This window comes from Pinus tabuliformis, chromosome X, assembly GCF_031772625.1.
Source record: "Pinus tabuliformis cultivar Carrire ecotype Pingquan chromosome X, CPIR1, whole genome shotgun sequence".
Taxonomy (NCBI): domain Eukaryota; kingdom Viridiplantae; phylum Streptophyta; class Pinopsida; order Pinales; family Pinaceae; genus Pinus; species Pinus tabuliformis.
In genome coordinates this window covers 686,879,680-686,901,230 of record NC_142308.1, presented here as the reverse complement: position 1 = coordinate 686,901,230, position 21,551 = coordinate 686,879,680, and the positions used below count along the sequence as shown (strand labels likewise).

The 21,551-nt window shown below is 40.6% G+C and overlaps 1 protein-coding gene across 1 annotated transcript in view; it reads right to left on the bottom strand.

The window, feature by feature from the left end:
- The window catches only part of LOC149141837 (putative serine/threonine-protein kinase At1g54610), a 191,919-nt gene extending 170,645 nt beyond the window's left edge, over window positions 1-21,274 (bottom strand). The window contains exon 1 of the mRNA XM_089449130.1: window positions 20,173-21,274. Coding sequence (XP_089305256.1) covers window positions 20,173-20,643 — 471 coding nt within the window. The 5' untranslated portion in view covers window positions 20,644-21,274. The remainder of the gene's footprint in view (window positions 1-20,172) is intronic.
- Between the last annotated feature and the right edge of the window lie 277 nt (window positions 21,275-21,551).

Below are 21,551 nucleotides of genomic sequence, written 5' to 3'. Positions count from 1 at the left end.
TTGGTGCCATGGAGACACCCAGGGAGGATGTGTCTCGCCTCTTTCAGTATTCCACCATCGAGTTCCAAGAGAGGAGGATCTTGTTTGCGCACGATGGGGAGTATGACATAATCAGAGTAGCGCAGCGTCAGCATGGTGGCACCACTCTGGGACTAGCAGGGAACTGGGGCATCACAACTCTTCACAGCTCAATAACCTTTAGGGATGCGTCGCTACTGCAGGGGGAGATCATACAGATCTTCCATTGGGCTTTAGCAAGTCACTAATGGAGCAAGGGACTTCTGGTACTTGCACCGGGCAGGATAGTGAGTGGAGCGAGGGGAGCTTCATGTTGGACAAGATGGCCTGGGATCCTGGTATTGAAGGATTCTTTCATATCAGGACAGTGTTGAGGTCAGGGACGATTCAGTGGCACATCTGGGACCCTGGCACATGTTGTAGTGACAGTGGGGAGCAACAGTTAGAGAGGATGCTCGTTCAGGCATTGCTTGAGGACAAGCGATTTTTGGAGCATTGGAAGAACTTGTCGGATGAGGATGCCACCTGGGAGGGTGAGCACATATTGGAGCACCCATCTTTGAGGTTGCTTGAGGGCAAGCAACATTTGGGAGGGGAGGATTGTCATGTCCCTTCTCAAACACATTTGTAACAGGGTGCTGCTACACAATTTTACACACTTTTGGCTAAAGAAGAGAACCCATCATTTTCGAGTTAGGGACCTAGGAGGCAATTGGACTTAATTTGGTTCCTAGTGGAATGTGGGGGCCACCCACATGGGAATTCGAATTGGCCCATTCGAATAGCTTGGAGGGAAAGTCGAATAGGTGGATGGAGGAGCCCACATGAGGCAAGGGAGGCCCAAGGAGTTATAAGGAGGAAGCAGCTCTCATTTTGGGATTCATTCATACATATTGCAAACAAAATCACTTGATTGTTCACCCTACTGTTTAGCTGAGTCAACCGACTGTTTAGCCACGAATCTTTCAAGCGGGAGACTCAACTTCTACTTCGGGGGACCATCCGTGCCTGCCCTACAGGGGCATTTCTACAAGGATTTTAGGAGTTTCGGGGCAATGACATAGCACCACAAACCAGCGCAGAGTAAGGAGTGCATATTTATGGGCAACCAAGAAACACGCAGAGGGAGATTGAGGCAAGCAGAGATCTGATTGCTTGTCCAAGAGTTGCGGAGTTGAAGTAGCAGCATTAGACCAACGTTCTTGTTGAGTTTTACAGCCAACTGAGCCAACATTCCAGCAATTCGAACTGTTGGGCTGGGGGCCAGCGCAGAGGCCACACAGCAGATTTTCGTGGTACTTGGGAGCAGCTGCATTGGGCCAAGAGATCATCTAGGGAGTCAAGGATTGGATAGCACGGGTGAACTCAGCATTTTGGAGAAGTTTTCAGATGGATTTACAAGCAGTTTCTAGCAAGTCGAAATTGGCAGCTAGAGCTGGGGTGAGGCTCCAAGGGGGTTGAAAATTAGAAGTCTAAACCAACCAAAATCCTTTCTGGGTTTTTTGGGTTTTTGACAAGGATCCTAAATATAAAATTTCATATTTTTCTGAGCACCGGAGGTGGGGTTTTAAGTCGTATCTTTGCAGCAGATAATGTAGAATTGTTGGGGATTAAATAGTGCCTTTGGGGGTCGATTTTGGGAAGTCCAAATCGGGCCAAACCATTTCTGGGTTTTTGTGGGTTTTGGCAAAGGAGCCCGGGGTTAAAAGAATATAAATTTCTGGGCAATTTCATTGAACCTTCCAGCCATTCGAACTTCAGAAGAGAAGCGGTTTCTACGCAGCGCAGTGCAGATTGGTGCAACAGCTGGGCAACGTTCAGCTCAGCCATTTTCCTACCTGGGTTTGGTCCTGCTTGTCCTTTCAAAAAAGCCCAGGTGCACCATTCCATCATCTATTGTATTTGGCTTGCAGAAATATAATAAAATGGCTCGGAAGTTCTCCATTTGCAGCTTTCATTTGCTTGTTATCACTTGTATTCCTATTAAGGATCATTACAGTTCCCGGAACACACCCTAAATCTGCAGTTTTGGACAGCAAACAATACCTTATAAATCTAACCACATTCAAAATGCACAAAAAGTACATAAATGAAATATTCGAAAATTAGCAACTCAAGAAATAAAATTCAGCAACTTTCCACATTTCAAGTAGCTAATAAATGCAATTAAATAATGACGTCAGCCCTATTTAATTGAAGAAAAGTGCATGAAAAACATGGATTTTACTTCTCCAATGCACACAAAATTGATTCTACACCATAGATGATAGGACATTCATCAAAGAGCATTATTAAACCAATAGAACATGTTTTAGATGAAAATTATCCCCTATATAAAGGGAATTAAACAAAGTCAAAACTTTAATTCAACTAGGGTTTTCCAAAATTAACATAAAATTAAAACCTATTCACTAGATGAAAAAAAATAGTGCCTTCTCCACCTAGGGCAATGGAGTCTAGGATACAAACTAAACCTAGGGAAATTTAAAAAAAGGAAAACCTAAATCCCACTTTCTAGGGAAAGTTTATTTACTTGCCCTAGGGTGTAATTTAGGGTTCTCAATTCTCTAGAAAATCGAGGGAAGAGAGTTAACCTACTCTCTTCCTCAAACCTTAAAAAGCTGAGGACAAAATCAACAATGGACATGCACAAAATTGTCAAATTAATCTACTTGAAAAAATTGGCAACAATTCCCATGAAATTATCCAAGCAATGAAAATAAACCAACTTACAAAGCATGCAATAGCCAAGATTCACCACGAAATTCGAAGAGAAGAGGTCCATTCAACTAAAAAGAGAAACCCTGGGCCCAATAAGCTCAACCAAGCCTCCATTGCCAAGAAGAGTACATGTCAATTTAGAAGAGCAAAATGTGTGTGGTGATATCCAAATGAGGAATTCAATTCACCTATTTATACAATGCTAGGTTGCGTCAATTCCCATACAAATTAGGCTAAGGAGACCCAGATTACAAGTAATTGACTTAATAAAGTGATAAGATCACATGCCGACCCAAAATATAGCCATCTCAACTCAAAAACATAACAAAAAGAGCTAAATTAGCACACGCCTGTGAGCCGTGAGGCTAAACAAGGTGGCCTCATGCTGAATTAGGGCCTCTCTAACATGAAAAGGTGCAAGTGGCACCTCCAAGTATGCTAATCATCATCAAGCCATCTCCATTGTTCAAATAAGGTGCTCCATTATCACTAAACCACCAATAGCATCACACGGTCCATCCTCTTCATGATGTCATGCAAAATGGGTGCATACATCACGTCTCAAAGTTCTAGAATGATGACACCATAGCTCCAAAGGCAACATCCTCAATCCATAAGGTGTACAAGCCCCTCTAAAGAGGTCTCATTGACAAATCATAATCAAATCATCACCCAAAGAACAGCATCCATCAAGTAGGGTACAAGGCCATCCTAGGGGCATCCAGCAAGGTCCTGAGGTACATCAACTATAGAAGCAACGTCCCAACCTAATGCTCAATGTCTAAGCTACTGAAGGAAGAGGATGACGGGCTCTATGTTGTTGAATCATCACATTCCCTAGCGCCCCTCAAAAATTCTACAACACCCTACCTGGAATCATACATGGGTTGGATCTCCTCTCTAAAGTGCTTTGGAGGAGCATGCTCTAATTCCTCAAGGGATGGCCAATGAAACCTAAAGAAAACACCTAACACAACTCATGGAATCAAGTGAGATCATCATCAAAGGTACCTCAAACCATAAATGTATCATAGTGGGCCATATTTAATGGAACAAGGCATTAAAGTACATCACACAAGCCTCATCTTCAAATGTCTTTCTAGCTTAAGACTTGTAAACAAGTTACTCCACTTAAGTATGGGAGGGTTATCAATGGGCCCTATTAGGTGTTTCCAACCCCAAATGGAGGAACAGTTCCTAGGTCGACCCATCAATCAGAAGGTGCAAGTAAAAGAGTGAAATGGTTTGGGGTTTGACTTCATGGAAGATGTCATTGTGGTGTACCATCTATGCAACCAATGTCCTTGAGTAATATGATGTGAAGAGGGAGCAATTATGGGACCTGAGTTACCACTTTCCTCAGCCTATTTTTACCACCCCTCAAGTGCACCTTTTTCTTCAATAATATTCTTTCTTTGCATGGATAGCTTGGATTATAAGCTTCAATAGATGCATCAATCACCCCTTAAAGATATTGCGGTTCATTGCTCATCAAGGTAGGGACATTCAAAAGTTCTTGTTATTTAAATAGATCATTGTATGCCAGGCAGTGGGTGATGGCTAATGAGGGGGGTAGATCTCAAGTTAGGATTTCTCCCATGCACCTACATTTTCCCCTAGCCATCTTTTGCCTTTTAACATTTTTCTATTAGTGTGGCTACATAGGCTTTTAGCTTTCTTTTAGCATCAACCTCTTGGGGCCAAGTTTCTAGGCCCTTACTCAAAGGCATGGCACAAAGAGGAAACCAAGGAACGTGAGCAGTAAGAAATCAAACTGGAGAGGGAAGATGGGACAAGGGAAAGGGCGAAAAGTGGTAATTATGTATTATCATGGGCATACAACATCAATCAAGGCCTCCCATTTGTTAGAAAATTAGAAAGGCAAAAAGATTTTCTTGATCTTGATAATTACTTGTGATGTTTCTTATTATTACGATTTTATATCTTCTTTCTTTAGTTCATCAAGCAATTACCAAAAGCAATAGCACATAAAACAATAGACACCAGATGTAGGCACATGCCAATGCAAACCCCCCCCCCCCCCCCGAGGGGAAAACCCAATCAAGATAATTCTTCCTTTCAATAGTATTCTTTGAGACTCTTCACCCTAGACCAAGACCAGACCTTCCCTCCACACCAAGTCAGCCTTCCAGAATTTCGACCTCTTTCCAATAACTTCGACTAGGCAGCAACTTACGACAACTAGCAACTCCTGGCAACAATGAAACTTGGAAGACTTCGATCTCCCAATCCAAGACACGAAACAAAGAAAGAGAAACACCAAAATTTCAATTTTCCTTCTCTCCGTAGACTTCCCCAAACTCACATTCACTTTGGCTCTTTGGCAGCAGACTTTGCACCTTTTCCTAGCTACAAGGCAACTTCACACTTCTTCCCAATTACAATAGATTTTCGCATTTCTTCCCAGCTACAAGAAAATTCAAACTTGTGTGTGAGAATGATGCTCCAAATGAATTCGATGAGCTTCCTTTTATAGGCTTCTTGTGGGGTCGAATAGGTTCCTTAAGCTGACTTGATCTTCTCTTAGGCTGACATGGTGTGGAGGTTACACAATTCATATTTGACTCAATACTTAACCTTTTCAAATGATCCAAAAGCCCAAGAAGGGTCTCTTTAAATGTACAGTGACTCTATAGACTTAGAATAAATCCTAGAAGTCCTCAATGGGGACTTTGACCTAAAACAAGGTGACCCAAGCATGAAACCAATGCTTTAATAAGTCACAATAATAATAATAATAATAATTATTTTTTTTATTCTTTTGACAAGTACATTACATAGTGACTCAAGTACATTAATGAAAACCGAACATAGTTACATTTTCCAACACTCCCTTTCAACTAGGGAGGTATTCATAATGTACAAATACAATGGAAGATCTCAAATTATATGAACCATGAAGAACTTTAGGCACCGGCACTGCAATGCCATGGACTAGATTCCTGACCAAGGCAATCTATCCAAATAGTTTAGGCACCGCAATTCCATGGACTAGATTCCTGACCAAGGCAATCTATCCAGGTGGGACTAAGATGGACTCAAGCTTTCAGCCCCTTTCAGGCTTACTTGCTAACCATCAACCCAAAATCCAAGTGTGTATCCAAAACAAAGCTCAATAACTAACACCACTTTTCCAACTTCGGGACCCAGACATCAACACAGAGTGTTGGCCAAATGTCTTCCCAAGCAATGCTTCACTCACAAACCTCAACACCCCTTGATCCAGCAGATCAAGATTGATCAATCTCTCCCAATCAAACTGATTGGTAACCAACATGCTATCAAAACCATCGAGAGATTCACCTGTACAAACACAACCCCAATCAATAATATACTTTCACATGTGCATAATCAAATACAAACCTCTGGGGCCGTTCTAGATGTTGCTCTTCAACTCAGTAGGACTATCAACCGAATCTTTGACAGAAGATTCCTCAATTATATCCTTTCCTTTCCTATTTTTCATCTAGCAACATATCCTCTGAAATACATTCTTTAATCAAAACCAAGTTATGCCCTCCCTCTCAACCAGGAAGCACCTCTTCATTCGGACTCCCTCTTAATCTTAAGGAGATCTCTTCTACGCATGCTTCATCCGGGAGATCAGCTACTTCTTTTAGTCATCGGAGAATCTTTCGTGGCTTCTTTTCGTCATCGGAGAATCTTTCGTGACTTCCACCCATTTCATCAGAGTTATCATCATCTTCATCATGCTTATCACATCAACGAGCATCTTCACCAAGTTGAAGATTGTGTACCTGCACAACTTAGATAGCCAGTACAACCAAATCTATAGAAGCATAAAGTTAGCCATATCAGAATCACAGAAGCATTTCAACTATATACATATCAAATACCCAGACTTACAAACAAGAGACATATACTCTTCAACATTTTGCTATGGATTTTATCATAAACCCTAGACTACTTCAAAATAACTTTCATTCCATCTAGGGTTTCAATGTGTCTTCCAAAGGTATAACATACCTTACTACAACATATATCAAACCATAGAAACAATTCAAACAATTATAGATCTACAAAGCATCCAACAACCTTTCAAATATCATATGATGGACTTCTCACTAGGAATTCATATAAATCCTAGATTTCATACAAAAGAGTCAATCATAGCTTAGTCATTAACCTGACCAGCTTCCACTAGGGTTAGTCGCAAACCCTAGATTTCCGATCAATCATCAAATCCATCCAAAAACTCAAATTTGAACAATAGTTCACAAATCTCAAATTATCATAATGTCAACGTTCATCAGAGATTTCTACTTCGATTAAGGTTCAACTCCAAAACCTTAGAATTTCATTTTCACAATTTCAATGATCTTCAAATCATCATATTTCAAAGATTTTACTTTGACTAAGGTTTAACTCCAAAACCCTAGAATTCCATTTTCACAATCTCAACAATCATTAAATATATAAATCTTAGATTGTCACATTTCACACTAGACAATGCTACTACTAGGATTTAACTGCAAAACCCTAGATTTTCATTTTCAACAATCATTTAATAGATTTCAGATTTCTGTATTCAAGCTTTTGTGATCCATAATGAATTAAGCAAAGTCTTTCGATAGAAATCACATAAGAGAAATTTTTGGCTGACGCGTTTCGAACCAACAAGTGTGGTTCATCATCAGGACCAGATGAAGAGGCAAACCATTGAAAAGGGCTTAAATAGAGAGCATTGTAGAGACATAATTTCAAGTAACAACTATATTTGAACAATAATATTTAAATTATGATATTAATTTATTAATATATTAAAAAATATATTATTATTATTATTATTAAGTAACGGTTATATTAATGGCTAGTTTTTGAAAAAATATATTTAAATAATGATATTATTTTATTAAAAATATGAATAGGTAACGGCTATATCAAATGGCTAGTTTTTGAAAAATAATATTTAAATAATGATATTAGTTTATTAAATTATTAAGAATATTAATAAGTAACGGCTAGTTTTTGAAAAATAATATTTAAATTATGTTATTAGTTTATTAATTTATTAAAAACAAATAAGTAACTGCTATATTAAGCAGCTAGTTTTTGAGAAATAATATTTAAATTAATTAAAAAAAAATCAAAGTCAAACTCTAAAGGAGGAAAGTCAAAAATTATAAAAATGAGTCAAGACCCTAATCGAGACAAGATCATTCGATAAACAAAATAATTAATGGAAATAAAATAAACTAAATTAAAAATAATTAATGGAAAAATAAATAAAATAAAGCAAAAATATACACAAGTCAAAATAAATATATATATATATATAAAATAAAAAATAAATAAAATAAATAAAATAGAAACAAATATATATATATATATATATATCCAAAGAAAAGTAATCAATAAATAAAACAGGGTCAACAATAAAATATGGGGCTGAGGCCCATTAAACAAATAACAAAAATACTAAAAGGAGTTAAGAACGAATAGGATGTTAAAATACATAAAAAACACAAAGGATCAAGAAAATAAACTCTAACGAAGAATAAATCAACAACAAATACTATAAAAAGGATTCCAATACCTACATAGATAAACAAACAAACAAAATAAATTCCAAAAAGAAGCCTAAAAAACTAGGAGGACACGACAGGGATCCAACTTCTACTAATATTCCAACCATCATCTCTATTCAAATTGTTATACCACACATACTAAACAATTTAACTTCACTAAGGTTTAACTACAACACCCTAGATTTCCAGATATCATCATCCTAGAATTTCATACAAGGGTTTCCATTAAATCCTAAGACTTATGACCATCAATAACTAGGTCAACACATATATCTAGGAATTCATAATCATTTATAATCATATCATATGTCCGACAACATTAATACATCTAACCTAGACCAGGCTAGGGTTTCAACCAAAAAGGACATATCTATATATGCCTAAATTTCATCATCATGCAAATACATTTCATATTATGTGTTAGTCAAACCCATCTTCACAATGATCAATAAGAGTTGGACACACAACCATCTTGATTACACTAGGGTTTGATCAGACAAACACACACATACCAAGGAAAACATCTCTAAGACAATATAAGGGTCTTGCTCACACATTCCATCAAACCCTAATGAGCTAGGGTTTCGATGCAGAAACATGCAAACCCAACATTACCAAAACTTCAAAGGTTCGGGATTTTAGACCTTATCATTTCAACCCTAACAAGTTAGGTTTTCCTTATCATAACAAAATCCCAAACATGACATCATCAATCAAACTTCAAATAGCATTTCACAATATCCCTAAGCAACTTAGAGATTCATACATTCACGTAAGCATACCCTTTGGTTAGGGTTTTTCCAGAACTTGTCTAGGGTTCTACAAAATCAGTTAAGAATATGAGTGGGGTGGGTAGATTTATCAAGAGATGAATCACCCAAAACAAGAATCACTAAGATTCAATAGTCATAAAAAAGTTAGTAATAGATTATCAAATGAATAATCCTTTCAATCAATGTATTTAACGCATACCTTTGTTCCTTGACCAACCTTGTCTTGAGAGATCCTCTTTGCAGATGTTTTCCCTATTCAAGACAATAGAGGGAGAAAGGTGATTTGTTATGCTCTTCACCTGCAAACAATACCCAAGCGAAGAAAAGATACCGAGAACACAGAATATGCGAAGAAAATATACCCAGAACACAGAATAGCAATGATTTTATTATTCAGAGAGAAATGTTCACAGGCCTCTTCGAGGGGGCAACCTCCAATAGAGCAGAGCTCGATTACAAAACAAGACACGATGCTCCTCGCAGGGAGTCTCTATCCTTTATATATGACTTATACATGCAATACCACGAGCCAATATCGTGGGTTTTATTAATACCATCTATCTAATACTACCGCCCATTTACCATCTATCTAATACTACCGCCCATTTGCAACTAACTGTGGTCCCGTCATTAATTGCGGGTTAACCACTTACAAATATTAATATGGGCTTTATTGACTCTTGACTATGACGTGATCCCATGACATAAATAAGGGGGTTAGGGTGGGACCCTAACATGCCCTCCCCCTTAAGACTAGCCTTGTCCTCAAGGCTGAAGCTGCGGAAACTGCTGAAGAATAGTGGCTGGTTCCCAAGTTGCATCTTCCGGAGAGGTGTCTTTCCATTTGACGAGGACCTCCTTAAGCATGCGGCCGCGCAGGTGCTTCTCTCGTGTGTCTAGAACCTGTTCAGGTTGAAGCCAGATTGACCCTTCTTCGTCCAATTCAGGTAGACTGGTTTGAACTCGGCAATTGTTCCCAATCACTTTCTTGAGGCACGATACATGGAAAACTGGGTGGATTTTTGCTGTAGGTGGCAAAGCCAACTTGTAAGCCACTTCTCCAATGCGCTGAAGTACTTGGTATGGTCCGTAGAATTTTCGAGAGAGCTTTTGACAACCCTTGTCTTTGAGTGATGTTTGCTTATATGGTTGCAGCCTCAAAAAGACCTGATCCCCTTCTTGAAATTGGCGCTCTGAGCGATGTTGGTCAGCCTATTGCTTCATACGGTTCTGAGCTTGATGAAGATTCTCGCGCAGATGGGCAAGCATGGTTGCGCGGTGTTGTAGGAGTTGATCCACGGCTTGTACTTTGGAGCACCCTGTGAGATAAGAAGTAGGGGAAGGCGGAAGTTGTCCATAGACTGCTTCGTAGGGAGTCATTTTGGTAGTGGCATGATAGTTGGTGTTATACCACCATTCCGCCAGAGGTAACCACTGTACCCAAAGGTGTTGTTTTTCTGAAGTGAAACACCTAAGGTAGGTTTCTAGACATTTGTTGACTGCTTCGGTTTGACCATCTGTTTGCGGATGATATGAAGTACTGAGTTTGAGTTGAGTACCTTGTATTCTGAAGAGCTCCTGCCAAAAATTACTGGTGAAGATTGGGTCGCGGTCGGACACAATAGAAGTGGGCATGCCATGCAATTTGAAGATCTGATCCATGAAAGTTTGAGCAACCAAAGTGGGTGTGAATGGTTGGGGTAGGGCGCAGAAATGAGCATACTTCGACAGTCGGTCCACAACCACCATGATGACTGACTTGTTCCCAGACTTTGGAAGACCTGTAATGAAATCCATGGAGACCTCCGTCCAAATTGACGCCGGAATGGGCAATGGTTGTAATGTGCCTGGTGTGTGGACGGTTTCCCCTTTGTGGCGTTGACAGACGTCACATTCTGCTACGAAAGTAAGGATGTCCTGTTTCATGCCGGCCCAAAAAAATGATCTTCTGGTGCGAGCATATGTCTTCTGAAAGCCCGAATGTCCTGCAATGGGAGATGAGTGCAATTCTGCTAAAATGCGACTTTTGAGGGTGGATGTTGGTGATATTACGACTCTGTCCTTGTAGCGAAGAATATCATTCTGCCACGAGTAGCCCTTGCTGGAATTAGGATCTACCTGCAATTGAGAAATGAGTTGAGAGAGCCCGGGATGTGAAAACCATTCCCTGCGAGCCTCTTCAATCCAGTCTGGAATGGGGAGTGAAATTGCGAGCAGAGTACTTTCCTCCTCAAATTGGCGCGACAATGCATCTGCTACCCTGTTGTCTTTCCCTTTCTTGTAAATGATCTCATAATCATATCCCAACATTTTGGCTAACCATTTATTTTGTTGTGGGGAAGATAGGCGTTGCTCCAAAAAATATTTAAGACTGTGATGATCTGTGCGGATTTGGAAACGTCGCCCCAACAAGTAAGGTCGCCAGGTCTCGACTGCATGTAAGATGGCCATCATTTCCTTCTCGTAGGTAGATTGGCCCAGATTCCTCCCACTTAGTTGTTGGCTGGTGAAGGCCAATGGTCGCCCTTCCTGCATTAAGACTGCTCCAATACCTGTTCCCGAAGCATCAGATTCAATGACAAATGATTTGGTGAAGTCCGGTAGTGCTAAGACAGGAGTGGAACACATGGCGGTTTTGAGAGCGGTAAATGCCTGTTGTGCTTCTTCGTTCCAGAAGAAGGAATTTTTCTTTAGGAGTTGCGTTAGGGGCTTCGCTATGCGGCCATAGTTGCGGACAAATTTACGATAATAGCCTGTGAGACCCAAAAATCCTCTCAAGCTTTTCAAGGTCTTAGGTTGAGGCCATTCTTGCATTGCCTGGATCTTTTTTGGGTCCACCTTGACACCTTCACGCCCCACAATGTGGCCCAAATACTCAACTTCTTCCATGCCAAACGAACACTTAGACATCTTGACAAATAATTTATGCGTGCGGAGCAGTTGCAAGAGTAGATCTACATGCTGAAGATGTGCCGCCCAAGTGCCACTATAGATGAGGATGTCATCGAAGAAGACAAGGACAAATTTTCTGAGATATGGTTTGAGGAGGTGATTCATAAGGCTCTGAAAAGTAGAGGGGGCATTACAGAGACCAAATGGCATGACCAGGAACTCATAATGGCCTTCATGAGTTCTGAAAGTTGTCTTGGGAATGTCGACTTCCTTCATGCGAATTTGGTGGTAGCCTAAGTGAAGATCCAACTTAGTGAAGAATTGAGCCCCATTGAGTTCGTCCAGCAAATCGTCAACCACTGGGATGGGAAATTTATCTTTGACTGTTAACTTATTGAGGGCCCTGAAGTCTGGACACATCTGCCACTCCCCATCTTTCTTGAGGACCATGACCACTGGAGATGAATAAGGACTAATGTTGGGACGAATGACACCTGCTTCCAACAATTCCTTGATGATTTTTTCTATTTCATTCTTTTGGGTGAACGGATATCTGTATGGCCTCACATTTGGGGGTTGGGCCCCTGGAACCAATGTGATGCTATGATCATGTTCCCCTCGCGAGGGTGGAAGCTCATGAGGCTTGTCAAAGACAATCCGATGTTTATTTAAAATCTGTTGCATCTCAGGATGAATTGGCGGGGGCATGGTGTCGACTACCTGGATGGCATTAAATTGAGCTACCACTCCATGATGGCCCTTTTTTAATAATTTTTCCATCCTATGCGAGCTGATGATAGAGGGGGCTCCCGCCTGTAGTCCACGGAGGGTATGTGTGGAGTTGTTCTGCTTAAAACTCATATATAACTCCTGGAAATCCATTGTGATTGGCCCAAGAGTGCGGAGCCATTCCGCGCCGAGGACAATGTCGCAACCCCCCATGTGTATTGCAAACATGTGGGTTTTCAATTGATAATCCCCCATTTGAATTTTGACATTTTCACAGCGACCTTCACATTTCATTGTGCCCCCATCTGCAATCTGGACTTGGAAGTTAGAAACTGCCCGGACGAAACAATGTGCTGCTTCAGCGATCTTTTGGTGGATGAAATTATGGGTACTTCCACTATCAATCAAGACTACTACTGGCCGATGTTTAAGAAAACCCCTGATTTTGAGAGTTTGAGGGGAAGAAATTCCTGCCAATGCATTCAGCGAAATAATTGGTTCATCAGATACAATCTCCTGTTGGTTATCTTCTTCAATCGCCTCCGGTTCCTCAAGTGGTGGATCTTCCTCTGTGGAGCTGTAGTCAGTGGCATCTATTTGAAAAAACTTGTGCTCTTTGCATTTATGACCCGGGGAATATTTTTCATCACAGTAGTAACATAGTCCTTGCTTCCTTCTTTCGGCCATTTCCGCAGGTGACACCTTTTGAATCTTAAGTGTCTGAGTCATATTGGGAGCCTGTGAGGGACGACCTTTAGCGGGGAAGTTGGGGCGGCTGGATTGGGCTGTTAATGCACGTTCCACCTTACGGGCTACCTGGCAAGCCTCTGTCCATGTGGGAGGGTGGTGGAGTAGAACCTGAGCTTTGATGGCTTCTTTAAGACCGCTGATAAAGCATTCCATGTAGAACTCATCTGTGAGACCCTTAGTGCGGAAGGCTAAGGCTTCAAAAGTAGTAATATATTCCTCCATTGTACCCGTCTGTCGGAGCTTAGTGAGACGCCCCAAAAATGAGTCTTCCTGTTCAAAGCGACTGCGAAGAGTTTTGGCAAATTGGGCCCAATTCTGAAAATGTCCATTGCAACGCTGATGCCATTCCTTCCATTGCCATCGTTCATTGTCCAAGTACATGGTGCCAACCATAAGCTTAGTCCCCTCATCTGTGATATGATTCAATTGGAAATACTGCTCCATTTGTGCTAGCCATGCGGACGTGTGAGAACCGTCAAATTTCTGCATATCCAACTTGGGAGGTCGCTGACTGGGTGGTGGATGGGAGTGCCAAACGTGAGGAGAGTGGCTAGACTCACCCTCATGGTATTCATGGCCATTATACGCCTCCTCGTGGGCTGGCTTCTTGCCCTTTGAGAATGCCTCCTGTAACTGGTTACTCATTCCTTTAAGCTCAAGTTCTATGTGGTTACTCATTCCTTGAAGGTCAAGTTCGATCTTGTTCACCGTAGTTTGGAGGGAGTTGACATAGTTTTCAATTTTGTCGATCCTTTCATTGGCCATCGCTTGAGCGCGAGTTTCTACCATACACCAACCTGATGAAAAATTGGGACCGCCTAAAAATTTTTACTAAGAAATTGAATGGTACCACCTTGCTCAGCTCGTCGTCCTGATACTGATGGGCTAGGTCACCAATAAGCGCCCCTGCAGTCGTCAAATCCTCAAAATGTCAATGCCGCCAAAAGTCCTGCGAAAATTATATCCAGGTACAGGAACCCTTCACAACTACTCCGATCTGGTGGATCTGAGAGATCTGAATGGTGGAACAACTGCTGCTGCTGATCTGGAATATCCGATCTGGTGGATCTGAGAGATCTGAATGGTGGAACAACTGCTGCTGCTGATCTGGAATAGATGATGTGTGATCCCCCGATAGAAAGGGAACTATGGTCTTGGGGAGTGTCAGGTGCTACAGATCGCAATATACATAAGGGTCTGACAGTAGTACTCGGCCCAATGTTTCAGGGCTCTAACTAAGGAGGATCGACCGTACCCTTAGCCGTACAACCCGACTACCCTATCGTACGGGCGAGTAATCTCTCCGAGTGCTGTTCTCGGTGTACTGTAGCCACAAGACGGCCGAAGGTTTATCTATGGCGAGGTTTCAAGGGAGCTAGGGGGCTTCCTATATACCCAGAGGGTACGTGGAAGACAGTCCATGCGCGGTTTTGTCTAATGCGCTACTACTCGAAGGGGTACCCACAGGGGTTACAAGGGAGTCCAACAGACGTGACCACCTCTTGTATTTCCTGCGTGCATGCCTCCCCAAATCCGCAGATTTATGCGCTTAACGACAGATCCCGTGGTTTAAAGACGCCGGAACATGTCTCTAGCCAAAAAAAAATTTGCTAAAATTTGGAGATCCCACCGAGCCCTGGAAAGTGCTCTGATACCACTTGTTATGCTCTTCACCTGCAAACAATACCCAAGCGAAGAAAAGATACCGAGAACACAGAATATGCGAAGAAAATATACCCAGAACACAGAATAGCAATGATTTTATTATTCAGAGAGAAATGTTCACAGGCCTCTTCGAGGGGGCAACCTCCAATAGAGCAGAGCTCGATTACAAAACAAGACACGATGCTCCTCGCAGGGAGTCTCTATCCTTTATATATGACTTATACATGCAATACCACGAGCCAATATCGTGGGTTTTATTAATACCATCTATCTAATACTACCGCCCATTTACCATCTATCTAATACTACCACCCATTTGCAACTAACTGTGGTCCCGTCATTAATTGCGGGTTAACCACTTACAAATATTAATATGGGCTTTATTGACTCTTGACTATGACGTGATCCCATGACATAAATAAGGGGGTTAGGGTGGGACCCTAACATGATTAGTATTTAATATAATCAAAACTCAACGAGTACATGAAAAACAAAGACTAAAAAGACATGAGATACTTATCTTAGGTAGTTGTTGGAGGCTCCCTCCAAAGCTTGAAGGATACCTAAAAACTTATAAAAATAATACAAAAATGTCTTTTCCAAAATAAGTTAAAAACCTATAAATTCTAAAACATATAAAACAAAATATCTAAAGCTACAAGCAAAGGACTTAGTAGTGTAAGTCCCTAATGTTGGGTTCTTCAGGCTTGACTTTCTTTGAGTCTCCTTCTTCAACAAAGTTGGCTTGATCCCTTCCTCTCTTCTTATTCTTTGGATTCTTGGGACAGTCACTCTTGTAGTGACCCTTCTTATGACATTGATAGCATTCTATCTTAGACATGTCAATTTTCTTCCTTGGTCCCTTCGATCTCTTTCCTTTATGATGAGCAATGTATGCATTTGATACTCCTTCAAGATTGGTAACCATAGAGATCCTTAGTTCTTCTTGACTGCAGGCGGTCCATAGTCCTTCAAAGGTGGGAGCTACCTTCCAAATGTTGAGACCTACAGCAAATGCACCACAAGAGGGTGGAAATCATAATAGAGCAGTGATCACAAGTTCTTTGTCTAGAACAATCTCATCGATGGCCAAGAGATCATCCCTGAGTACTTCACAAAGAAGGTTGCCACAGTATCTTCTTTAGTCATCTTCGTAGTCCTTAGCTCATTCTTCAAACTTCCTACTTAACCAATATTCTTAGTAGTAAACAGCGTCGACAAGGCTTAATACATTTCCTGAGCATGATCGATGTTAGCTATGAATGGGACAAGATTGTCCTTTATCCCTTCTACCAGCAAAGTCATGGACACTAATTCTAATTCCCTGTATTTCAATTTGTCAGCATCACTGGATTCCTCTGTAGGTTTCTTTACATTTCCTCTTACCAAATCCAGTACCTTGTTCTTTTTGAGGATTAGGTCAATCCTCTTCTTCCAGGACCTGAAGTTAGAGGTTCCTTCAAGTTTGTTCTCTCCCTTGGTTGAGTTAAACATCTTCCTTGAATGCAGTAGACTTCTTCCCTTAGATGGTACCTTGATGGAGTGCTAGACACTGCGTTTTTCTTCCTTCTTCACCAAAGCTTTGAAACCATGTTAGAAAATCAGAAAGGCAAAAAGATTTTCTTGACCTTGGTAATTACTTGTGATGTTTCTTATTATTACAATTCTTTATATCTTCTTTCTTTAGTTCATCAAGCAATTACCAAAAGCAGCAGCACATAAAACAAGTATTGCCAGTGCAAAACCCCCCTCGAGGGGAAAACCTAGTCAAGATAATTCTTCCTTTCAATAGTATTCTTTGAGACTCTTCACCCTAGACCAAGACCAAACCCTCCCTCCACACCAAGTCATCCTTCCAGAATTTCGACCTCTTTTCAACAACTTCGACTAGGCAACATCTTATGGCAACTAGCAGCATTCGACAACAGTGAAACTTGGAAGACTTCGATCTCCCACCCAGGACAGGAAACAAAGAAAGAGAAACACCAAAATTTCGATTTTCCTTCTCTCCTTAGACTTCCCCAAACTCGCATTCACTTCGGCTTTCTGACAACAGACTCGCACCTTTTCCCAGCTACAAGACAACTTCGCACTTCTTCCCAGCTACAAGAGATTTTCGCACTTCTTCCCAACTACAAGAGAATTCGAACTTGTGTGTGAGAATGATGCTCCAAATGAATTCGATGAGCTTCCTTTTATAGGCTTCTTGTGGGGTCGAATAGGTTCCTTAGGCCAACTTGATCTTCTCTTAGGCCGACATGGTGTGGAGGTTACATAATTCATATTTGACTCAATACTTAACCTTTTTACATGATTCAAAAGCCCAAGAAGGGTCTCTTTAAATGTACAATGACTCTATAGACTCGGAATAAATCCTAGAAGTCCTCAATGGGGACTTTGACCTAAAACAAGGTGACCCAAGCATGAAACCCATGCTTTAATAAATCACAATAATAATAATAATAATAATTCTTTTCTTTATTCTTTTGACAAGTACATTACATAGTGACTCAAGTACATTAATGAAGTCCGAACATAGTTACAATTTTCAACACTATTCATGCCCCTCCTTGACAATGGAAAGAAAGGGCTCAAAGAGGGTCACACTCGACTAGGGGCAGGAGATAACCACCAAGGTGAAGCAAGGGAACAAGGATACAGTCAAAATCGGTCAATCATCCAATTTAACCAATGATCCACACTAGAGTGCCTCAAAACATTGAATGAAAGCACTTGACACAAAAATGGTTAGCGTACCTAATATTTGAAGAGCCACCTTCATCAGGTGAACCAGTTAGATGAAAGAAAGTCACCGACTGGAGAGTGGCGGAGAGGCAGCTGACGATGGCTATCTATGGAACAAAGTGAGGCTGCTGGCTGGCAAGCTGGATGAAATAAGGAAAAAAAAATCCCCAGGGGTTACCGACAATCTGGTGGGTAACATGTACAAAAATGGATGTTCAGCTTAATGAAACGACAAGGTGAATCCAACCTAACTCTACCTCTAAAATTATACAAAAAGGCGTGTGATGGCAATCTGATAGAGGTGAGAAATTGTCTAGGGGAGTGCAGTGGAAATATGATTTTAAAATGGCAGAGACAACATTATAATATAGCACCAATAAGTCCCAAGATTTAGAGATGAAGAGAAGAAGAGGATAGAATACGTAACCAAGTCACCATCCTAGAGAACCAGAAAGCACAGTGGCTGTTTGCCTAGGTGCTTCAATGGATGATGATAGACGCATATGTGGTCTTCAACAATCCTGTAGTCATCTTTCTAAAATTTAGAACATCTGTATTGGGTGAGGTGTAAAATCTAAGAAATAGTATTCTTGTGTTGAGGAGGGATGGTAGAGTAGTTAGGTGTTAAGTATTACAAAAGTGTTAACTAAGACATGATGAGAGAGTGAGAAATATATTTCTTTCTCCACCATTATTGGTTTAAATCTATGTGCACCCTAATGTCCTACATATTAGGCATCAACATTTAGGCATGACACACGAGAATCTAGGGGAGTACACGGGTTTGGGGGTGTTTCCTGTCTCAATCGTTATTGCCTCTGATCCAAGGTGTAAGTACTAGCTTCAGATGCACATTCTAGATATACGTGGTTCTGGGTTGAGGGGCCCACTGCCATTAAGCCTTTAAGGTATGTCTTCATTGTCGTATACTACTTTCCCCGTGTCCTGGAACTTCATGGTTCATAGTGATAGCGAATCATTCCTTGATTTGTATTAGGATATTTCCCAATATTATTTTTTTTATTAGGTGATTTCATGACCACACTAGAACCCTATAGGCATCACTCTATCACCTGTGAAAAGATGCACCATGCATATATGTGATGCACCAAATCTAAATCAGACACTAGGAACTAGGGGCTAAATCTAATGAGACACAGACAAAAGAATGCAAGACAATTAAAGAACCCAAGAAAAAGATATGGAGAAAAGAAGTAAAATGACGAAGAGGAAAAAACATTTTTTCAAAACCATTTCCTCCTCTAAATAACTACTTTCAAAATGTCATCAATTGTTTTTGTTTATTTATTTTCTTGAACGTCAACATGGACAATGTATGTGTAGATGAATGAAATGAATTCACCATTGACCAAGATTATTTCTCTTATACAACTGAAGCAGGCTTATCAGTCCTTGAAAGAATATGACAGCTTTAATTCCAGCAACTAGGCATTAGTAATTGAATAATTTGATATCCATTACCATTTACAAGTATACCATTGTGACCTTTATAGCATGCCAATAGCATATCATGGGAAGAACAAAGCAACTTGCACATTGCAACAAGCAATAACTGACAACAGGATTACTCGAACAGATATACAGCAGCATCAATTCCTACAAATGACACAAACTAAATAACAAAGAAGAACAAGGACGAGAAAAAAGTAAATAATAAATACTCTATAAACATCTAGACATTACTTCTCCATCATTCACCAGAGATAACAGAACGACTAGGGTTTAATTTTTGGTGATTAATCTTCAACTCCACTGTTCTTCTTGATGACAAACTGACAGAATATGCCTAGACGACTGACAGAAGAACTAGTTGATTGACAGCACAATGCCAGCGCTCTCAGCACAAAATCTAGGATTCTCGACCTCAACTGAGCCACCTAATATAATTGGCATCAATAGTAAATGCTCTCTCACAAACGAAAATAGTGCAATGTACCTCCTGCTTTATTCAAGAACAGAGCAAGGACTAAGATATGCGATTACAAAAATGATAAATGCCTGTTTATAAAATGAGACAGTGTGCAGAGCCAGAAAAACACTGGAACTTTTGTCAAGGCCTGAACATAGTGGAGGTAGGCCAGTGGAGCGGGTTTAACAATTGTCGATTACGCTCAAGCATTACAAGAGGGGGATTGAATAAATTTTAAAAAACTACTTTCTTCAGGTGTTCTTGCTATTCCAATCAATCTGCTCTTACCACAAGCAAAAAAGTGCACTGGCCCCTTTTCATCCTCATTCTTTTTCTTTTAGAACTGTTTTAAAAGTAGAAATCCACGATACATACATACCTTTTCGAGCTTCTCAAAAGAATCAGCCCTGCGGGGAATCCACCCCTGAATTGCTTCACCGGCCACAGAGGTCAACCAGGAAGGCCACCCAGCTGCAACCTGCTCAGCCTCTGTATTTATATACTTGCCAGGATGAGCATAAGCATTAGCATTCCCTGCTCTGCTGCAATTAACATTAATATTAATGTTATACTCTTTCTTCTTATTCTTCTTCTCTGTTTCTTCCCCTGCTGCAGCATAATTGTTGCCGTCGCTTTTACTATTCTTATTGCTATCATACTTATCACTTTTAAACTGCTTGAGTTTAGGCTTGGCAGACCCATACCCATTCCTTATTTCAACAAACTCTTCCTTCTTTCTGAGTGATGACGATCCGTGGGAGTAGTAATTACCATCAATGTAATCAATAGAAGGAGAAGAAGAAGAAGCAGCAGCGGATGCCGATGCCTGCTTCGTATATACACACCCCATTGCTATTGCAGAGTGGTTTCACAGTTGAGTTGAACTGCGTCGCAGCGAAGGGGATTTGAGGAAAAGAAAATGGGAATCCATGGAATAGAAAGATGTGATACGATTTTTAAATATTGGCATTATTTTCTACTACTAGTAGTATGAATGACTGACTTTTCCATCCATCCATCCCATTACGGGAGGAATTGGCGGAGGGGCGGGCTCCTCCTGTCCGCCATTTATGGGGCACAATAACAGCAGTAGGGAGATGCAGTTTGACGTTTGACATTTGACGTACAGAGGGGCGATCGTTGTTCTGAACGAAAAAACGAAAAGCAGTGAGGGCCAACCAAATCATTTGCATAATTCGTAGGTATGGGGTATCCTTGATTGTATTTGTCACATCATTCATTCTCACACACATTCCCCCTCCATTTTTTTTTTCCTTCAATCCCCTGTGACTACATTCCCCTTCATCTTTTTCTTGATTCCCTTGTGACCACATTCCCCTTCATCGTTTTCTTGATTTCCATGTGACTACAGTTGCAATTACGCGTACGGGCATGGGCGTGGACAGTTATGGAATCATCTATCAGCTCATATGACATCAGCTTCAATCAATGTTCAAATTGTTTGACAAACTGTGGAGGCCATGGAATCAAACAAAAAAGGCCATAGTTCACACGCTTGAGTGGCTCTTCGTTGTGATAGTCTCTCATTATAATCTTTTGCGTATCCTGCCAAACTTCTTATTTGGCATTTTGGTGAAGGGACCTTGAAAGTTTTCCACTCATATTGGAGGTCATGGAATCAAATAATAGACCTGTATTTTTCCACATTAGTCTGGAATTTTGTTCACATTTGTTACAAGGTTTGTGTTTTGGTGTGCTACTAAATTCATTGAATCCAAGTCAGGTATTTTTATGATG